The sequence below is a fragment of the Equus przewalskii genome, chromosome 29 (genome assembly GCF_037783145.1).
Source record: "Equus przewalskii isolate Varuska chromosome 29, EquPr2, whole genome shotgun sequence".
Classification (NCBI taxonomy): Eukaryota; Metazoa; Chordata; class Mammalia; order Perissodactyla; family Equidae; genus Equus; species Equus przewalskii.
Window position 1 is genome coordinate 42,051,597 of NC_091859.1, and position 18,893 is coordinate 42,070,489.

The 18,893-nt window shown below is 54.8% G+C and overlaps 1 protein-coding gene and 1 long non-coding RNA gene across 5 annotated transcripts in view; one reads left to right on the top strand and one right to left on the bottom strand.

The window, feature by feature from the left end:
- Nucleotides 1–329: 329 nt before the first annotated feature.
- LOC139080323 (uncharacterized) lies at nucleotides 330–5,444 on the bottom strand. Its single transcript, XR_011534757.1, has 2 exons — nucleotides 4,766–5,444; nucleotides 330–2,830 (listed from the first exon to the last, which is right to left on the bottom strand). It is a non-coding gene; the product is annotated as an uncharacterized lncRNA (long non-coding RNA).
- Nucleotides 5,445–5,820: 376 nt separating this feature from the next.
- Nucleotides 5,821–18,893, top strand: part of FBLN1 (fibulin 1) — an 84,741-nt gene continuing 71,668 nt past the window's right edge. The window contains exon 1 of one of the 4 annotated variants that reach the window (XM_070600319.1): nucleotides 5,821–6,065. In XM_070600319.1, coding sequence (XP_070456420.1) covers nucleotides 5,987–6,065 — 79 coding nt within the window. In that variant the 5' untranslated portion in view covers nucleotides 5,821–5,986. The remainder of the gene's footprint in view (nucleotides 6,066–18,893) is intronic. The other 3 variants (XM_070600321.1, XM_070600322.1, XM_070600320.1) reach the window with 3 other exon arrangements.

Consider the following 18,893-nt stretch of genomic DNA (forward strand, 5'->3'; position numbering starts at 1 on the left):
TGGCAGTTCTTACAGAACCTGATCAGAGCTCCCTCTTTTTGTCAAAACAAAATGACACTTGCTTCAACCACGTAGTGGCGGCTGCTGCTTCTTTTCTTTTTGGACCACGAGCTCCAATGCCTTCAATCTTTTCGACAATCACTTTTTCCAGTTCCACTGAACTACTCTAAGGACAGCCAGATATCGTGCCCCCCCTCCCCACCACCCCCCCCCCCACTTCCCCATGTCAGGATCTCATGACTTTTCTGTTTTCTGGACTTTTCTTTCCGTGGCACAGGAGCTTCAGTCTTCAAAGCAGAGCACATCTCCTCAAGAACTACGTCTTAATGTAAAAACAAATGATGGTGGTTTTATTTGAATTTGCCCTGGCAATCCTTCCTCAGATCCATAGAGCCTTCTGAGGTTCTAGGACGCCCTGGAGTGTTGCGTGCTCCCCGCCCCCTTCCTTCCCCGGTTCGAATGCCCATTTACAATATGCCAGACCACAGACACATAACGCCTCTTCCTCAGCCCTCTCTTTCTGACTGTGGGAGCCCGCTAGGGCTGCGTCACGAAGGACCACAGACCCCAGGGGCTTAAACAGCAGAAACTTAGTTCCTCACAGTCCTGGAAGCTGGAAGTTCAAGGTCAAGGTGTCGGCAGAGTTGGTGCCTTCTGAGGCCTCCCTCCTTGGCTTGGAGATGGCGTCTTCTCCCTGGGTCCTCACATGCTCGTCCCTCTGCGTGTGTCTGTGTCCTCATCTTCTCTTCTTATAAGGTCCCCAGTCCTATTGGATTGGGGACCACCCCAATGACCTCATTTTACCTTAGTCACCTCTTCAAAGGCCCTGTCTCCAAATACAGTCACATTCTGAGGTCCTGGGGGTGGGACTTCAACGTATGGACTTTGGGGGAACACATTCAGCCCATAACGCTAGCCAGCCACCTGCCACTGTGCTGGGTAGGGACTGCGGGGTGGCGATAAACGTGTGAGCTCAGGACTCAGGCGTGCCTGAGTGAAGCTGGCAGGTTCCTCTAGGATCCCGCTTCCCCTGCCGTGGAACAGGGTCCACACAGTGGGGAGGGCAGCCCTTCCTCACCGGCTGGCTGTGCATGCGAAATGAGATCAAAGGCCAGAGGCATGCGAGGGCACTGGACACGTGGAAATCAACATCTTCAGATGTCATAGGGGAGACAGAATAATGAGATGGGCCCCCAGTCAGGGACTTCCCTGGTCACCACCTGCCCTGAGGACATGGGCTTGTCGCTAGATGTGGAGGAGCCCCGTGAAGGCAAGGAGGGTGTCCGAGGTGCCCAGTATGGGTCACTCCATGCTCGTGTACTGTGAGAATGAACATGGCATTCAGGAGAGGCTTCATTTCGTGCCATGCTGCGTGGGAGGCACAGGGTCAAGAGCGCCAGAGTTTGGGAGAGATGTCTGCTGGAGGACTGGGGGAGCCCAGTGGGTCCCTATATTTTGTGTATGTGGCATAATTTGGAATCTCTAATTTTCGGCAGCCTAGGTGAAGGGACAGAATTCTTTTCACATTTGTCACACTAGTCACACGATTGCCCCTAGGACCTTCCTAGTGAGGAAAAGGCCCTAGTGCAGGAGTGGAGAGGGGACGTGAGTGGGCCCAGGAGGGAGGAGCTTGGATCACAGCACCAGGCCAGCTCCCTGGCCAGCAGAGGGCAGTGCCCGGGAGTCACACTGGGCACCAGGGACTCACTGGGGTTTTGGGGCCAGCTGTGCCACTCCCTAAGCTGCCGTCTCCTCAGCTGTAATATGGAAGGGGAAAGCCCACGTCAGCAGTGGTGGCGATGCACAGCGTGACTCAAAGCCAGCTTTTCTCATCGTGCTGCACTGCTATGCTAGGAACACGGCTTTCTCCATCCATGCACTCAACAAGGATTTATCATGCACCAGAAACGTGCACACACAGTCCTTGTCCTCAGGGAGCTCACAGGCTGGTGGGCGGAGAGACAACCAATGCTTTAACAAAGAAATAAAGGAGTCTGAAGAAGGGGAAGTGTCACAAAGGGGATGGTATCTTGGTTGAGACCCAAAGGACAGGGAGGAGCCGGCTGAGCAAAGAGGCAGCAAGGTAGAAGAGGGAGTTTGGGTGTTCTAGGAGTCGTGCAAAGGCCCAGGGGCTCCTGCCAGTGAGCAAGGGGTGTGGGGCTGAGAAGCTGCTGGAGGGGTGAGCAGGGGCCACTGCCCTCAGGAAACCACCCAGGTGGATAGCAGCAGCACATGCAAGAACCACAGGAGGCTTGGCCTCCAGAGGCTGGGCAGCATCAAAGCCGTTTGTTTTTGACTTCGGGAAAAACAGTCCACGCACCCGACAACGATCTTTCAAACAAACGGGGAGCTATTTGTTATCGAGGAGATCAACCAGTTGTTCTGCTTCTCTGAGACGGGAGAAAGCTGGATTGTCACAACAGGACATAACGAATGACTTCCTGCTTGGAGCAGAATCCGAGGGGTGTGTGTCATCTTGCCCTGGCCCCCGGGTGTCAGAGGGTGGGGGGCTTCTCCTTTTCTTAATCCCCCAAATGGAACCTCTCTGAAGACCAGTCCCATCTTTTGCAAACTACAAACAAATGTGCTGTTCATCAGTTTCTTGACTCTTACATAAGGACCCCGAAGAAAATGGACAGAACTTAGAGCCACAAAGAACCTTTTCTCTCCTGACAAAATGGGAGGCTTTCTTGGGTCAGAAAACAAGAACTACATGAGTGATTATAATTTGATTGTTACTCTGGTTGCCAAGAAACTCAAGGTCAAGTTTAGGTGTAGTAATTATATCTCTCCAGGCTTCTGGTACAATTAATCCTGTCTCAATTGTGTCCTGAAAAAAAAAATTAAAAATAACAAAATTTAGTCAAACAAAATTTAGGAAAGCATGCATTTTCATTCAGTTCCCTTTTGATCTTCAGCTACATGAAGACAGCTTCTACACAGCTGCAGTTCCCGTGTGGACCTGTAAGCTCACACTCAACTTGGTTTTCTATTTTTTTTTTCATAATAGTAGTTCGCAAAGATCCTATTTCTGCTTAGATATCCTATTCGGCCTGTTCAACAACAGCACGATATTCCCCTGACTCACTGAACGTTGATACAGGTCATCCCGTCGTACATACCGTGAAGAGGCTACTGTTGGGCATGGCATGCTTTTCTAGATTTTCACTGTAATAAATAATTCTGCTATTACCAGAATAAATCAGTACAGCCTAGGAAAGATGTCACAAAAGGAGGAATAAAAACGGCTAATAAGCACATGAAAAATATTCAACCTCTATGATGATTAAAGACATACGCTGAAACAAGAAGACGCCTGTTTCTTTTGCCTGTGGACGTAGCCCAGATTAGACAAAGATGGTACTCAATGCCGGAGAGGAGGAGAGACGTGCTGCCCGGCTCATGTCTCTCCCCAGGGATGCGAATCAGTCCTTTCCTGGGGGCAGCAAATGCCGTTCTGGTGCATCCGCGCTCGCAGCTGAGCTGAGAGCACCCAGGTCTCATGGCAGCATGATTTAGAACCTCCCCTCCCCACAAACTTAATCGGCTTAAATGCCCACTAACAGGAGAGTGGTTAAGGAAATGTATACACAACTTCCACACTGTTCCCTCACTAGATGCGTAATGCAGATTTCTAATAAGATGGGGAAACGTTTGTGCTATAACGTTCAGTGAAATGCACAGCTACTCTCAGACAAGCCGGGGGCCTGGGCGTCAGATGGCCTGGATTCAAATGCCAGAGCTGCCACTCACTAGCCACGAGGATCTGACCCATGACCTCACCTATCTGAGCCTTGATTTCCTCATCTGCAGAACGAGAGTACTGGAGCCTCCAAGAGCTGTCGTGAGTATTAAGGAAATAGTGTGCGGGCACAGGCTACCTGGGCACGCACTCCAACTTCTCTTTCCTCTAACCTATTCTCAAAAGGCACCAGTAACCTCCCTGGGCTGCCCAGGGTCTCTGGTGCCTCCACGCCTTTGCAGATGCTATTCCCTCAGCCCAGGAAACTCTTCTGCTTATCTTTCAAGGGCCAGTCCCATGTCACCTCTTCTGGGGGCCCTCCTTAACCTGGGAGGCAGTTAGCAAGCACCTCCTTTCCTGAGCTTTTCTGGGCTCTCTGCAAACCTCAAACTTGCCAGGCATCCTGTGGGAAGATTTTGTTTCTTAATTTGTTTTCGAGGAAGATTAGCCCTGAGCTAACTGCTGCCAATCCTCCTCTTTTTGCTGAGGAAGACTGGTCCTGAGCTGACATCCATGCCCATCTTCCTCTACTTTATATGCGGGATGCCTACCACAGCATGGTGTGCCAAGCAGTGCCATGTCTGCACCCGGGATCTGAACCGGTGAACCCTGGGCCGCCGAAGTGGAACATGTGCACTTAACTGCTGTGCCACCCGGCTGACCCCTAAGTTTTTTGTCTTTGATTTTTGTATCTAGCATTCATTCAGAAAATGGCACTTATCGTAAGTGGATAGCTTAATACATTTTCACAAACTGAATCCAACTTTGTAACCACTATGCAGACTAAAAATCAGATCATAACAGCCCCTGAGAAAGCGTCTGTGTACCCCGCCCCCCCATGTCCCCCTCCCCCGGTCACTAATCCACCTCAAGGGTCATCACAGTCCAGACTTCTATTCTAACTTGTTCTTGTCCTTCATATGGACAGAATCACGCAGTTGGCATTCTTTACTGTCTGGCTCTATTGTCACGTTGTGTCTGTGACAGCCATCCTGGCAGCTGCATGAATTGTGGAGCACTCACTTTTCAGAGCTGTGTAGTGCTCCAAGGTGTGACTACCCAGCAGTGTCTCCATTCTACTGTTGGTGAGGTTGGGCAGTTCCAGCTGGCAGCTCTCGTCAACAGTGCTGCTATGAACACTCCGGTACCAAGTCTCTCTCCTTCGGTGTGTGCATGCACATGTACGCGGTTCTGCTGGGTGTCAACCTGGGAGTGCAATTGCTGGGTTGGGATCCACACATTCAGTAAATGGTGTTCCTATGGGTCTTATTCAGCATCTTCACCTGCATTAGTTTGGTTTTCAGTTCTTCAATAAATCCTTTGATGGTTCCAACAGACTAATGCATCCTCAAGCACCGCTGACTGGTCGCAGTCATGAATTCCTACACAAAGAAGTGGCTCTTACAAACCCAGCTCGAAGGCTGCTTCCTGTCCGGCAAAACGAACCTCTCCCGGGCTCGTCACATTTCACAGGTGTTGGGATGTCGGCTCGAGTCTGCATCGCTGCCCGGACGGACGGGCAGTCCCCTGAGGGCACAGCCAGGTGACGGCCTGGAGCACGCCTGCCTGGGGTCGGCCACCGACCTGCGGAGCCCGGGCAACCCGCGCGCGAAGGGCGGCGGAAGGCGGGAAACCAGCAGGGAGTGGGTGCAGGGCTTTGCCTGCGTGGCCGCGTCCTGCAGGGAGGCCCCGAGAGGACACCGCCCTTATTCCCCCAAAAGGCGCCTCCGACCCTCGGGACGCCCCGCTGCCTGAGTTCGGGCCCCCGCCCGTTCCGCGGAGACGGGCGGAGCTAACCTTTGGTACCCAGCCCGCCGCGCGCCGGCGCTGGGGACGGGATCGGTTTTCACTCGCGCGGGAGGGGGAGATGAGGGGTGGTCGCGGTGGGCTGCCTCCCGCCCGAATGCGCCCCCCTTCTCTGGCCCCCACCCGGGAGAAGTTTGGGGTCCCTGCTCCCACCCCCTAGCCGTGGGCCGCGCGCCCCTCGGGGCCGGGGTGCCGGGAGGGAGGGGGCGCCAGCTGTCCCGACGGGGGGCGGCCCGGAGAGAGGGGATGGGCGCCCGCGGCCCCGCCTCCACCGCGCCCTCCCCCGCGCCCTCCTCCGGGGCGGGATAATTGAACCGCGTGGCCGGGGCCGAGCGTTGGCCGCGGAGGCTCGGCCGGAGCGTGGAGCCCGCGCTGCCCGCCCGCCAGCCCGTCAGCCCGCCAGCCCGCGCCTTTGTCCGTCCGCCGCCCGCCGGCCCCATGGAGCGCGCCCCGCCGTCGCCCCGGCTCCCGCTGCCGCTGCTGCTTCTCGGCGGCCTCTCGCTGCTGGCGGCCCGAGGTAGGGGCGCGGGGGGCGGGCCGGGAGGGAGAGGGTGCCCCGAGTCCCCGGCCCCCTCTGTAGGGTCTCCCCCGACCGCCCAGCCCCGCGCTCCCTGGGAGTTCTGGAGCGCTGGGCACTCGGAGCCCGCGCGCCGCCCCGGCCCGGCCCCGAAGACGATCCCTCCCCCTCACCCCACTCCTAGCTCCGGTCCTCATCCCCTCGCTGGCTTGGAGGCTGGTTTTAAAGACGGGATCCCCCTCAAACACACCCCGCTGCAGGCCCACTCACACCCATGCTGTCCATCCTAGGCCTACCCAAGTTGGGGGTGGGGGCGGTGGCCGAGTCCCCTGCCGCCGTGCTCATTGCACGGGGGGCGCCGCTGGCACACCCGGTCTCACTGCCCACCTCCAACCCTAGAGAGGGGCTGTGGTACCCAGCTTGCTGATGAGAAAACTGAGACTGAGAGGTGGGGAGCAGTAATTTGCCCAGGAGACAAAACCAGTCAAGGAGTAGAGGGTGGACACGAAGAAAGCAGAAAGGAAAGGAACAGTCTGGAGATTTTCAGGCAGATGGTGTGTGGGGAAACCCCTGCCTGCCCTCCTGGGACACAGAGGGCCCCGAGGCAGAGGTTCTGCCCAGCGCCATACTTAGCTGGGGCTGGAAACAGGCCACTTCAAAACCCACCAGCCCTGCAGCTAGGGGGCCGGAGTCCCCACTAGCGGAACCATGGGCCAGAGCGCCCAGCCCCGAGGCTGACAGCGCCTGGCCGGCCAGCACTCAGCTGCACCCTTCTTTCTCCCCTAATCCTCAAGCCCTTGCTCCCCGGGGGTGACACCGGGTGCTGCCGATGAGAGCAGCTGCGGGTGAGCAGAGCGCTGACCTCTGATCTCTCTGCTGACCCGAGGCTCGTCAGTCATTAGCCAGGCCCGCCCTCTGGGAGGCTTTGTTCCTCCTGTGACCAGGCGCAGACCAGAGCCCCGGCCACCCTCGGATCCCAGATTCTTTATCTCTGGCTTAGCTGAGTTTCTTTTTAAACTCTCCAGTGACCACCCTCCTTCTTGGTCAAAAGGTCACTTGTCTCAGCTAAAACGTGCTGGGGGATTCAGGGAGCGGCTGTTGGGGGGGGGGAGCTGTGCAGAGGTTTCTCGGCTCACTTGCTGGGGGATTCAGGGAGCGGCTGTTGGGGGGGAGCTGTGCAGAGGTTTCTCGGCTCACTTGCTGGCTGCAACAGACCTTTGTGGGCTCTGGGTGTTGCCGCCGCCGGCTCTGTCCTGGGCACGTCCCGGGGATGTCTCGTGGGGCGAGGCTCAGGGCTCAGTGTTGGCGGAAGAGCCGTCCCAGCCCCCTGGGCTCACGGGAGGCTTTTAGAGGAGATGGTGCTTGGGCAGGACCTGATCAGCCGGGCAAGGAGCAAAGACATTCAGGTGACCACTGGCTGGAGTGAAGGCCCAGAGAGGGCTCAGATTGGGGGCCACACAAGACTCTTGTTGGAAATGGAAGGGGCCCCTGAGAGGCCTGTATTTTACAGATAAGGACTCTGAGGCCCAGAGAGAGGGCATAGTTGACCTCTCCTGAGCCCCACCCCAGACCCTCCATCGTTGTTCTTGTCTGCCTTCTGTGTGAGGACGTTCGCCCGCGGCCTGGCAGCGCCCGACTTTGAAGGAACACGCAGGACCGGCTGGGCTGGAGAGCCGCACAGCCGCCCTTCTCCAGAGAGAGTCCTAACTTGAAGCGTGTAAAAGAAACCTCTTCGTTGCACACTTCGTTGAGAACACCTGGATCATCTGTGGCCTTTGGTGCTTTGGGGAGGTCCCTCTTTTGAGTTTCAACAAGTTTGCTATGGTTGGGAGGGGGGGCTGGGAGCCCACCCAGTCCCTCTGTGCGGCTGCGAGCTCGGCAGCTGTCAGTTTCCCTGAAGTCCTGTGGGGCTGTGCGCGGTGACACTGTGCCCACTCTCCAGAGAGCAGTGGGGTCCGTGAGGATACATGCAATTTAAAAGTGACCATGGGGAAGGCCATCAAGGGTGAGCCCGTTAGCTAATCTGCTGAAACTCATTTGGTGACCTGGTCACTGAAATGCAGAATGCTCTTTCGTGGAGCCACCGATCTGTCCTGTTTTGTCTGTCCTGTTGGGCTTTACTGAGAGCGGGGGTGGGAGGGAGTGGAGAGGAAGAGGGTGTTGGGAAAGACAACTGTGTTTTCTCTAAGACTTTCTTGGCCTCTGGCTCCAGCGGGCAGTGTTTCCGACTGATTACAGAGAAAGTCGGAGAACAAAGGCCAAGAGGACTTGGCTTGGAAACATGTGGCCTGCGCCGCTGCCGCTCCTGGAAGTTTCCCAGTCGGGTGGCGGGGGCCAGAAAGGCCGAGGGGGGCTGCTGGAGCACCAGATGCATGAAGACGAGACTCAGGGGGCAGCACCGGGGCTGCAGGGCCCACAGCTCTGGTCACCCCTCCCTCCTGGCCCTGCCCCGGGTCCACCAACTTCGGGCTGCGTTTGCCACCCCTGCTGGACTGCGGTGTGGGTGGGGGTGGAGGCGGAGACCATGGCTCAGGCATCTTCGGTCCTAGTGTTTGCAGGATGGAAAACAACTCTGCGTGTCATGCCTCAGAAAAAGCCCTTGGGATGGTTTGGTGGTTTTCTCATTTGTAAAACGGAGGTAACAGAAACGATTTCTTAGGCTGGCTTGAGGATGGAGGGAGAGAACACAGGACGGTGCCTGCCATGGTAGCTGTACTGTTAGAATCTGTTATTTGTTCTGTCCCCTTCCCTGGGCTAGAACAGTATCCTTTTCCCCAAGATTGCTTTGAAAGTTCCACTAACACTGAATTTCCTCGGCCAGGAGCTGGGAAGGAGGCCCAAGCGGGTGACGGAACCTTTAGCCGTTAAGTGCCAAAGCTGCATTGGTAACGGTCGTGCAGAGTGGCCTCAGCTGGCCTCCTTGGGCATGCAGTCATTCATACGCTAAAGATCTGCTGAGGGCCAGCTCTGTGCCTGACGCTGTTCTAGGTCTTGGGGGTATGGCAGGGAAGAAGAGAGACCCGGCCCTTCCGCCCATGGGCCTCACGTTCCCCGGGAGGTCCAGAAAAGTGAACAGACAATTACAAAGCAACCCTGACTGGCAGAGAGTGAGGGAAGCCTTCCTGGAGGAAGCAGCACGCAAGCTGGCATGTGAAGGAGCCGGAGTTGGCTAGGTTTGTGGGTAGGGCTGGGAGGAGGGTGGGGAGGGTGTTCCAGGCAGCAGGAACAGCATGGGCAAAGGCCCGGAAGGTGCAAGAGAACATGGGAGCTTCCGGGAGTTGTGCCCCCCCCTTCATGCTTGGGGAAGACCACAGTACATCTCCAGCAGCCTCCCCTCCTCCCCGCCCCCCGTTCCTTTGAGGGCGGGGCTCTGTGAGCAGTGGGCACAGGGGCTGGGGCAGCTTTGCAGGTAAAGTTTTATGAAAACAGCCCTAATAGGGTGCACAATTATTTTGCCAGTGTATTTTATACAATAAAAGATTTTCCTTTTGGAAAGCATCAAATTATAACAATTTGATTAATAAGTGCTTTTGCAGGCTCCATGTGGTTCCAATTTCCTTGTAATGATCGATTGCAAATGTGGCCACATAACAAAATGTGGGGAGGAGGACACCAATATGTTGACTTTTCTGGGATCAGAGACTATTCAGCTTGGAGAGAGCTCGGAGACCCCGTGTCACCCAGCTTGTAGCCGGCACGGCGGGCCCCGAGGCTGGGCTCTGCGGCCAGTGCTCCTCCTTTCACCCCAGGCTGGTCCTGCCAGAGGCTGGGTCAGGAGGGAGCCAGGTGCCTGCTGCTCCAGCTGCCTGCGTGTCATCAGGAGGGTCCTATGTGCTGGGGCCAGCACTGGAAGGGGGTCAGGAGACTGCTCCCAATTCTGAAAGTGACTCGAGAGCTTGACCAGCTCCCGTACCCTCTGCGTCTGTTTCCTTAAATATGGAATGAGAACGCGCTCTGCTCTAGGAAATGATTATAATTGAAAGCTCTTACATTTCGTCACTAATTTGATTCTCTCAACAACCCTGTGAAGTAGGTACTGTTATTATTTCCTTTTTACAGGCATGTAAACTCAGGCCCAGAGCAGTTACATAACTTGCCCAGGACACATGGTAGTGAACAGAGGACCAGGACATGGGACCCCTGCTCCTGACCTCTGGCTGGACAGTGCTTTAACCCCGTGAGCGAGCGTTGTGCACTCCAGGGTGTCCTTAGGAAGAGCAGGCACTTTCCACACCGGGGGGAGATCATAGAAGCCGGGGCCACAGGCCAAGCCCTTGAGGGACTCACTGCCAGCTGGACAGGAGGTGACCACCAAGGTGATGGCACCCGCCGTGGTCGGGATCAGTGGGTGAGCCTGTCCTGTGTTGGTGGCAGGGCGGCTTGCTGAGGCGTCGAGCCCGGGGTCTGGCCTGGCCCTGCCTCTCGCCCGGGTGTGGCCCCAGCCAGGGCCTTCTCGCTGCCTTCTGGAGTGGGGCTCAGGAGGCTGGCAGGGCAGGGGGAGGTGGTGCATGTGGGGGCACAGCAGGGATGCAGGGACGGCTGGCTCTGGCCACTGGGAGAAGTCTGGAACTGTTGGAGGGGAAGAGGGTCACCCCTTTCCTGGAGCCTCTATAAAGGAAAGTGCTCTTGGCTGGCCCTGGGTCCCGCGCCCAGCAGTGCGGGCCCCGCATCTGCAGAGGACGGCCCTGGAAGTTGTTTAGGCCGTGTTCCTGCTTGATCTGTCAGGACACCGCCCCCAGCCTTGCCAGCTGCTCCTGCCAGAGGGCTGTGCTAACGCGCCAGTGCCCCGAGTCGGGAGACTGATTCCCACCAGCTCTTTTGCCGACTTCCTGGGGGCTCAACCGGCAGGGGCCCTGGTTGCTCCTCCCCGGGGTCAGGGCCCAGAGCCGCCTTTGCCCCAAGCAAGGGGTTTGCGATGTGCGCTGTTACCTGCACTGCCAGCTTCAGGTCACTCAGGGGACGCCACACAGATGGGGGTCCTACCCCTCCTAATGGTAGCAAAGATGTGAGAGCCAAAAGGCCAGCTTTGGAGTCCGAAGGGCCCAGGGTGGGTTTTATGTCGGGCTCGTGGAGAATTTGGGAAGAAATAGTTTGTCTATCAGGATACAGAAACTGCAGATCAGCTGGTCCACTCTCTTTATATAAGTGGGGAAACTGAGGCCCAGAAAGGGGAAGTGACTTGTCCAAGGTCACTTAGCCGCTAAGTGGTGTCATTTGTAAGCTATTTTTCGGTTCTATTCGGCACACATTTCCCAAGCATCTCCTGGGAGCCTGGCCTGACCCCTGAGCTGTTTGTCATGCATCTATCATTTGTCAGTTTGTCCATTCATTCAGCAAGTGCTCATTGCGGAGGGGGGCCTCTGACTAGGCCCCCGGGGCATGTGGCAGACGAGGACCCTGCCACCTGAAGCTTGTGTACTGTATCGGGTTTCCTGCGGCTCCAGACCAAATTAGTGCAAACGAAGTGGCTTAAAACAACAGAGATTTATCGTCTCACCATCCCGAAGGCCGGAAGTCAGCTTTCAAGGTGTCTGCAGGGCTTCACTTCCTCTGAAATTTCTAGGGAAGGACCCATCCTTGCCTCTCCAAGCTTCTGGTGGCTCCTGGTGTTCCTGGGCTTGTGGCTGCTTCACTGAAGTGTCTGCCTCTGTCTTCACCTGGCCTTTTCCTCCTCTGTCCGTCTCTTTATAAGGACACTCATCATGGGATTTAAGCCTCACCTGGATGATCCAGGGTGATCTCATCTTGAGATCCTTAATTACATTTGCAAAGACCCTTATTCCAAATGAGGTCACATTCCAGTGCTCAGGACGTGCCGTATCTCATTAGGGGCCGCCGTTCAGTCCACTGCACGTAGTAATAGTAATTACAGAAACACGCAAACATGTCGGGAGGGATCAGCACCCAAGGACCGTACGTGCCCTGACAGTGACAGCGGGACGAGGGTGCCTCTCAAGTGGGTGGAGCAGGCCAGGGACTCGAGCTGAGATGTGAGTGGTGAGGAGCCATCTATGAAAAGACTTGGAAGAGCGTTTGGGCAAAGGGAACAGCTGGCCAAAGGCCCCCCGGTGGGACCAGGTGTATTGGAGGGACTGGAGGAAGGCTGTGCCTGGGGGTGGGAGGAGAAGGAGGGGGATGAAGGGTGCTGGAGAGGGGGGCTGAGATGGGAGGGGCCAACACAGTAATGGAGGGCCTTAAAAAATTAGCATGCCGACTGTGGATTTTATCCTAAATGGGCTGGGAATCCGCTGGAGGATTGTAAGCAGGGGGTGACATTATTTGACTTACATTTCTAGAAGGCTCTCTGGACTGCGGCATGGGTTATACAGAGATGAGAGTGGAGGCAGCATAAGCCAGCATGGAGGCTCCTGCAGGATCCAGGGCTAAAGATGCCCTGGACATGGGGCTGGCCCAGTGGCTTAGGGGTTAAGTTCCCACACTTCACTTTGGTGGCCCAGGGTTCACTGATTCAGATCCTGGGCGCAGACCTAGCACTGCTCATCAGGCCATGCTGTGGTGGTGTCCCACATAAAATAGAGGAAGACTGGCACAGATGTTAGCTCAGTGACAATCTTCCTCACAAGAAAAAAAAGGGAAAGCAAGATGCCCTGGATGAGGTTGTAGTCTGGGGGCTGGCGAGCAGTGGGAAGATCTAGGGTGTCTGGGAGGTTGAGTGGGCAGGACTTGCTGAGGGATCGGAGAAAGAGGGTGAGAGAGAAGGAGTGATTCAGGCTGACCCTGTTACTCTGGCTGGAGCAGCTAGACGGATGGTGATGGCTAATTACCCAGACGGAGAAGGCTGGCTGAGGGTGGGGGTGGGGAGGTGGAGGGAAGAATCAGAGTTCTGTGTGGACACCAGAAGCATCCTGTCAGATGTCCAGGTGGAGCCTGGGCTCCAAGGTGATCGGGATGCAGACAGAAACTTGGGAGTCTCAGCTCAGGGATGAGGCTGCAGGAGACCACCCAGGGAGATGGCAAGAGTGGGGACAAGGGGTCACGGGACTGAGCCCTCCCTGGCAATTTGAGAGGGAGAAGCAGCAAGGACGCTCACCTGCTCAGGGGTTCCCAGGCCCTGGGTGGTAGCTGGGATGTTGCCAGGACTGGTTTCCAGATGGGAGCCATTAGAATATTTTTATGCTAATGGAGTGAGCCAGCATTTTTTTTGAAGCTATTTTTCCTTTTGATCGTACTATAAGTTTTGCTACTTACACACGCTTCTTATTTTGACCCAAGACTTCTCTGGGCAGCCCACTCTACACCGTTCCTGTCACTATCCCCATTATCTGTTATCGGTGTGAGGACACTGAGGCACAGAGAGGCCAAGTAGCACACTTATGGGCACACAGCTGCTAAGTGGCAGCACCGGGATTTGAACCTGAGCAGCTCGGCTCTCGTGTTGTATTCTTAGGCAGGACGCTGAACTGCCCCCACTCATCTTTCCAACTGAAAAGTTGTGATTTTTGTTAAGTCCAGCTTCGGGGGGAAGCCAGTTTCCTTCGGCGTTTTATAGTGGATGTGTCTGAGCTTTCCAGTTGGAGTGGGATTCAGCTGTCGCCTCTGTGTTTGCTCCATGGCCTCGGGCAACTGGCTTCATCTCCCCCGCCACACACACACACCTCTCCCCCTTTCATAGAGTTGCGAGGATCACATGAGATCATTTGTTCATTCGTTCTTTCACAGGTGTTTATTGAGTGCCTGGGGCAGGCATGGGGCAGGCATGCGGCAGGGTGCAGAATGAGACGAGCCCGTCCCAGCCCTCGTGGCCCTAAGTACACACACAGTTAATTATTTGTGCTAGGTGCTGGGAAGTTCAGGGTGCAAAGAGACTGTGCAAGAGACTAATCGGATCTGGCCCCCGCCCCCCCCCCCCCCCCCCGCCACCTGTGCATGTGTGATGGTGGGCGATTAGGGAGGAGTTCCTGGAGGAAGGGACCTTTGAACTGGTGTGGGTGTGAATGAGCTAGCCCGAGGGGAGGAGTGGACCTGGGACCACCCAGCCTGTGCAGCTCCAGCTTCTGAAGGCCAGGTGCAGAGGACACATGACCTCCAGGTGGCTGGAGAGTTGAGAGGAGAGCCAGGGAGATGGGTCCTGCAGAGTGGGATGCTGTAGAGATGTCCGAGGGTAAGGACGTGTGACCGTGTCCACTGGCCTTGGTCCCAGGAGGTCAATGCCTGGGCCAGAGCTGCCTGGAGGGATCAATGTGGGAGATGCTTCTCTTCCCCTTCCCAGATATGTGCCTTCTGGTCCTCTCTTGCTGCCTCCTATTAGCTGGTTCTCTATCCAAGACCCCTCTCTCTCTGTGATGGGTGCTGGTATGTCAGGGTGAGGGCACCAGCAGCTCTTGTGCTGGGGCAGGGTCTGGAGCCGTAAGAGCTCAGGCATGTCTTGCTTCCTCCTGGGCAGGGCAGGTGGCCTTGAAGGGGAAGTGGGTCTGTCCTCATCCTAGACCTGCAAGGGGCACAGAGGCACTGGCACCCAATCCAGTGACAATTGCCTGGCATCTCCCTGTGCTGTCCCCTTGAGGACAGAGTCCTGCCTTTTCACCTCTGGATCTCTCACCCTAAGCCAGAGCCTGTGCATAGAAGGATCCTAAGAGGGGCTCAGGAGGGGAGGGCCCCTGGAAGGGGTGGGCTCAGTCTCACATGGTTCTCTTTGCTTGGAATTTCCTGTTGGCATCTCTGTGGGTGGCGTCTCGTTGCATGTCAGGCTGCGGCCCAGCAGAGTAGGTCCTGGACACCATGGGGATCTGCGCCAGCTTTTTGCTGCAGCTTTAGTCAGTGCTCTGGGGCAGATGGGGCACGAGCCTTGCAGGGTGGCGAGTTTAGAAGACACGCAGGACAACATCAGGATCCCATTCACATTCCGAAACACCTGATGCCCTTGGCTGCCTCTGAGGTTTTCAGCTCGAGCAGAGGAAGTCAGGAAAACTGACTTGCTCGCCAGCTTCTGATGACACACATTTCCCCCCTTCTCATTTGTGCACAGAGCTTGTCAACTTTTTATTTTCCCAAACGAGAATATTAAAAGATAAAATAAACAGAGACCAAACCAACTCCCATCTCGTATCTCACCATTTCACATATATAAAGGGCATTTTAATGCCCCATGTTTTGGACGGACAAGGTCTCAGAATAAAAGAAAGCCTTTAGGGATCGGCCCTGTGGCCTAGTGGTTAAGTTCAATGCGCCCCACTTTGGTGACCCGGGTTTGGTTCCCAGTCATGGACCTACACCACTCGTCAGCAGCCATGCTGTGGTGGTGACCCACATTCAAAATAAAGGAAGATTGGCACAGATGTAGCACAGGGTGACTCTTCCTCAGCAAAAATAATAAATAAATAAAATAAAATCCTTTTAAAGAGAATCAGGCTGGGTTTTGGAAAGGTCCTTTGTTCATTTCCTTTTCTCATTTTGTTGCAATCCGATGGAAATTTTGTTAGACCAGTGTCCATACATGAGGTGGAGTTTGGAAAGCCTTTCCTTGACTCCAGGACAACTCCTCCACCCAGTTTACAGATGAGGAAGCTGAGGCCAGGGCTTGCTCCAGGTGGAAGGACCCTCAATGGTGGAGCTATAACCAGACCCCAGGCCTCTGGAGCTCCAGCCCTGGGCCTGTCCCACAGCAACACTGTGCAACAAGTAACCTGGCTGTTTAATCTCACTGGCTCGAGGGCCCATCAGGCATTGCCCAAAGCCCCTGTGATGTTCACAGCTGGCAGGCTGACATTCTGGAAGCTTCCACCTAAGGAGCCATACAGAACCCCTCCGACTGCCAGCCAGCATCTTCAGTCTTGGAAAGAACATGTGTCCATATCTTTACTTCTCAACAGGAGCATGTGCTCCTCCAGACCACGAGCCTCAGCTGCCCCAGAACACATAGCGAGCCCTTGGCATGCATCAAATCACCTGAGTCACAGCCTGCCGTCATCCTGATGGAGACTCAATTCACCTGGAGGAAATTTAGTTTTAGCTGCTGTGACAAATGGTATCTGACACCTGTGAACCGGGCTGTCTCTGTCCACCTGCTCACTGATTACTTCGGGCAGGTGTGTCTCTTTCCTGAAGAGAGGTGACGTGGTGGGGTGTCGGCCATCTGGCGATGTGTCAGCCTGGGGAGTGTGTGATCCCTTGAAAAATAACGTCCACCCCATCATGATGCGCTAACTCCTGTGTTTATATTATTTTGAAGATCCTGTTCCTTTCTGCGGTCAGGTGCCTGTTGAGGCACTTCCCCTGGGTTCTCTCTTTGATCTTCCCAGCCCTACGCAGTGACTGCCCCATTTGCCAGAGAGAGAAAAGGGGGCCCAGTGAGGTTCCGTAAGACGTGGAGCTGGGTTCAGGGCTGGGCAGTCTTAACCCACAACGATGCCTTCCTTTGGAACGTCTGAGTGGCAGGCTAATGAGATTTTGCGAGAGTTTATTCTTGGTTTAGGTTCAGTGTTGTGCTTTGTGGATCTAATCCGCACAGTCAGATTACAGGAACCAGAGGTTCAAACTGTGTTGCACTGAAGCTTCTTCTCAGAAGAGAGGGAGCTGATCTGAGAGAAGATTCCACACTGGCCCGAGCCTCGCTTCTCTCCCATGAGCATCTATGGCCCGGGGATGGGCGTGGGTGGGCGGCCAGCATGGGGTCACCTGAAGTAATTTCAGAGATGTTAGCACTGCTCCGAGGGGCGGAGAAGGAAGCAGCGATGGCCTCGTTTGCTCCAACTGGCTCTCCTGACACGATGTGGGAGGGCCACTCGGATGTGGCGGGTCTGTGCGCTCAGGTGATGTCTTTGATTTTATGCCCTCCTGGAGCTGCTGCCGGGGGTCTGTGACTGCCGGGTTGGCCTGGTCGATGGGATGCTGTGGACCTCTGCAAAACCCTGGGTACCAGTGAGGTGTGGTGTTGGGTAGGAGGTGTCACTTGGTCCTTTTCTTGCCCCCAGCCCCGTTCCAGCTGCATGTCCTGTGTTAGAGCGGGGCCGTCGCCTGGGAATCTCCTCCCTCTTTCCCCTCCACTGACGTTGCTGAGTTCCTGTGTGTGTTTGGGGGAAGTGATGCTGCATGGCAGCCTCCTTGTCACCTCCAGAAGAACTCCAAGGTGACAGTCACTTGACCCAGCTGCTTGCTCCTTATCTGGGAGCAGCTGGGCTGACTCTGAGAAGGCGCCGTGTAGGGGTGTGATGGGATGTGCAGGCGGGGAGAGGGTGTTGACAGACAAATCCACGAGTGAGGGCAGGAGACAGGCGCCTCTGTGGTCCTCAGGTAGTCCCCAGCTTTGGTGAAGGGGCAGTAAAGCTAGGACACTGGCTTTCAGATAACTGAGAGGTGCCCCAACCCCCAGGTACAATGAGCCGGCCGAGGTGCCCGCAGTGATGCAGTAGAGAAAAGCCAGAGCAACGCTGACCATCAGGCCCTCCTGCCTCTCCTCCATCCGTCCGCCCTGTCCACCACCCAAGACATGCTGTGGAAGTGTGATCCCAGGGATTTTTGTTTTCACTTTTAAATCATCTTTATTTTGGTTGCGAAGTTGCAATTTACTTTGTTACTAAACATTTTATCTGTTCCCATTTGAGGTCTTGTAGCTTGCCACGTAAAACATTGTATTCACTTCCAAACTGCAATACAAGAACATTCTAAGACACCATTTACCAAATTACCTCTCTACGGTATTCAGACTCGCGCCTTAAAATGACATCACTTGAAAACGGCAAGCGAGTTAATCAGCAAAAACATCCAATTCTTTTCCTGATGAAGGGGGGTACCAAATGGCACACAAACACTCAACTTTTTAAATGTATTTTTTATTGTGATGAAATGTACTTAACATAAAATTGCCCATTTTCACTGTTTTTAGGTATATAGTTCAGTGGCATTGAGTACGTTCATGTTGTCGTGCAGCCTTCACCACCGTCCAGCTCCAGAACTGTGTCATCTTCCCAACTGAAGCTCTGTCCTCGTTCAGCACTAACTCCACATTCCCCCCACTCCTGGCGCCCACCGTTCTACTTTCTGTGAATTTGGCTCCTCTAAGGGCCTCATACCAGTGGAATCATACAGGATTTGTCCTTTTGTGACTGCCTCACCTCACTTAGCATAATGTCTTCAACAATAAAACTTGAAATGAAGTGTTTAATTTAGTGTTAGGTGCTCAGCTCTCAAAAGCAACAATCATGGAGAACTTGGCATTAATTTTAACCCAAGGATGCATATGTAACCGTTATTCTGTGGGACACAGGGAGAGAGAAATAGTGGTCCACAAACCAGACTGTCGTACTCAACGTGGTTTCAGTAGAGTAGCTGGTTGGGACCTTTAGAATCTGAACGCAGTGGGTAATGATTTTTCAAACCCTTCCTGCAGGTTACAACACACATTTCTAGGGACTACAGTTTCCCCAGTGAATTCTGAGGACAAAGCGGGGACACCAGCCCGGTCTCCCTTGTCTGCACTCTTTCCCCGGTCCTCTGCGCCTCCCTTTCTGACCTCATTTGATTTTCACCACCGGAGTAAAGCTTGTTTATTACGGAGGGGATGAGTATGAAAACAGCAAAGACAACTCTTTCTGTCCCTTTCTAATTGGGGTCGCTTGGAAGAGCTGCCCGGGGGTGGAGCAGCACTTGTTTTTGTGCTTTAGAGAGCCTGGTTCCGAGAAAGCAATGCTCCCAAAGAGGTGAGTGGCTTTATTTGTTTCTGCACGTAAGTTAATAACAGACCTTTTCTGGACGGGATGCACACGCTTTTAGACCAACCTGCAGGAGATGGTACCTTTGGTGACATCTTGAGCTGTGACACCGGACAGTTCACCCTTCTGTCCACCAGACCCCTTTCCCTGCAGCCCCGTT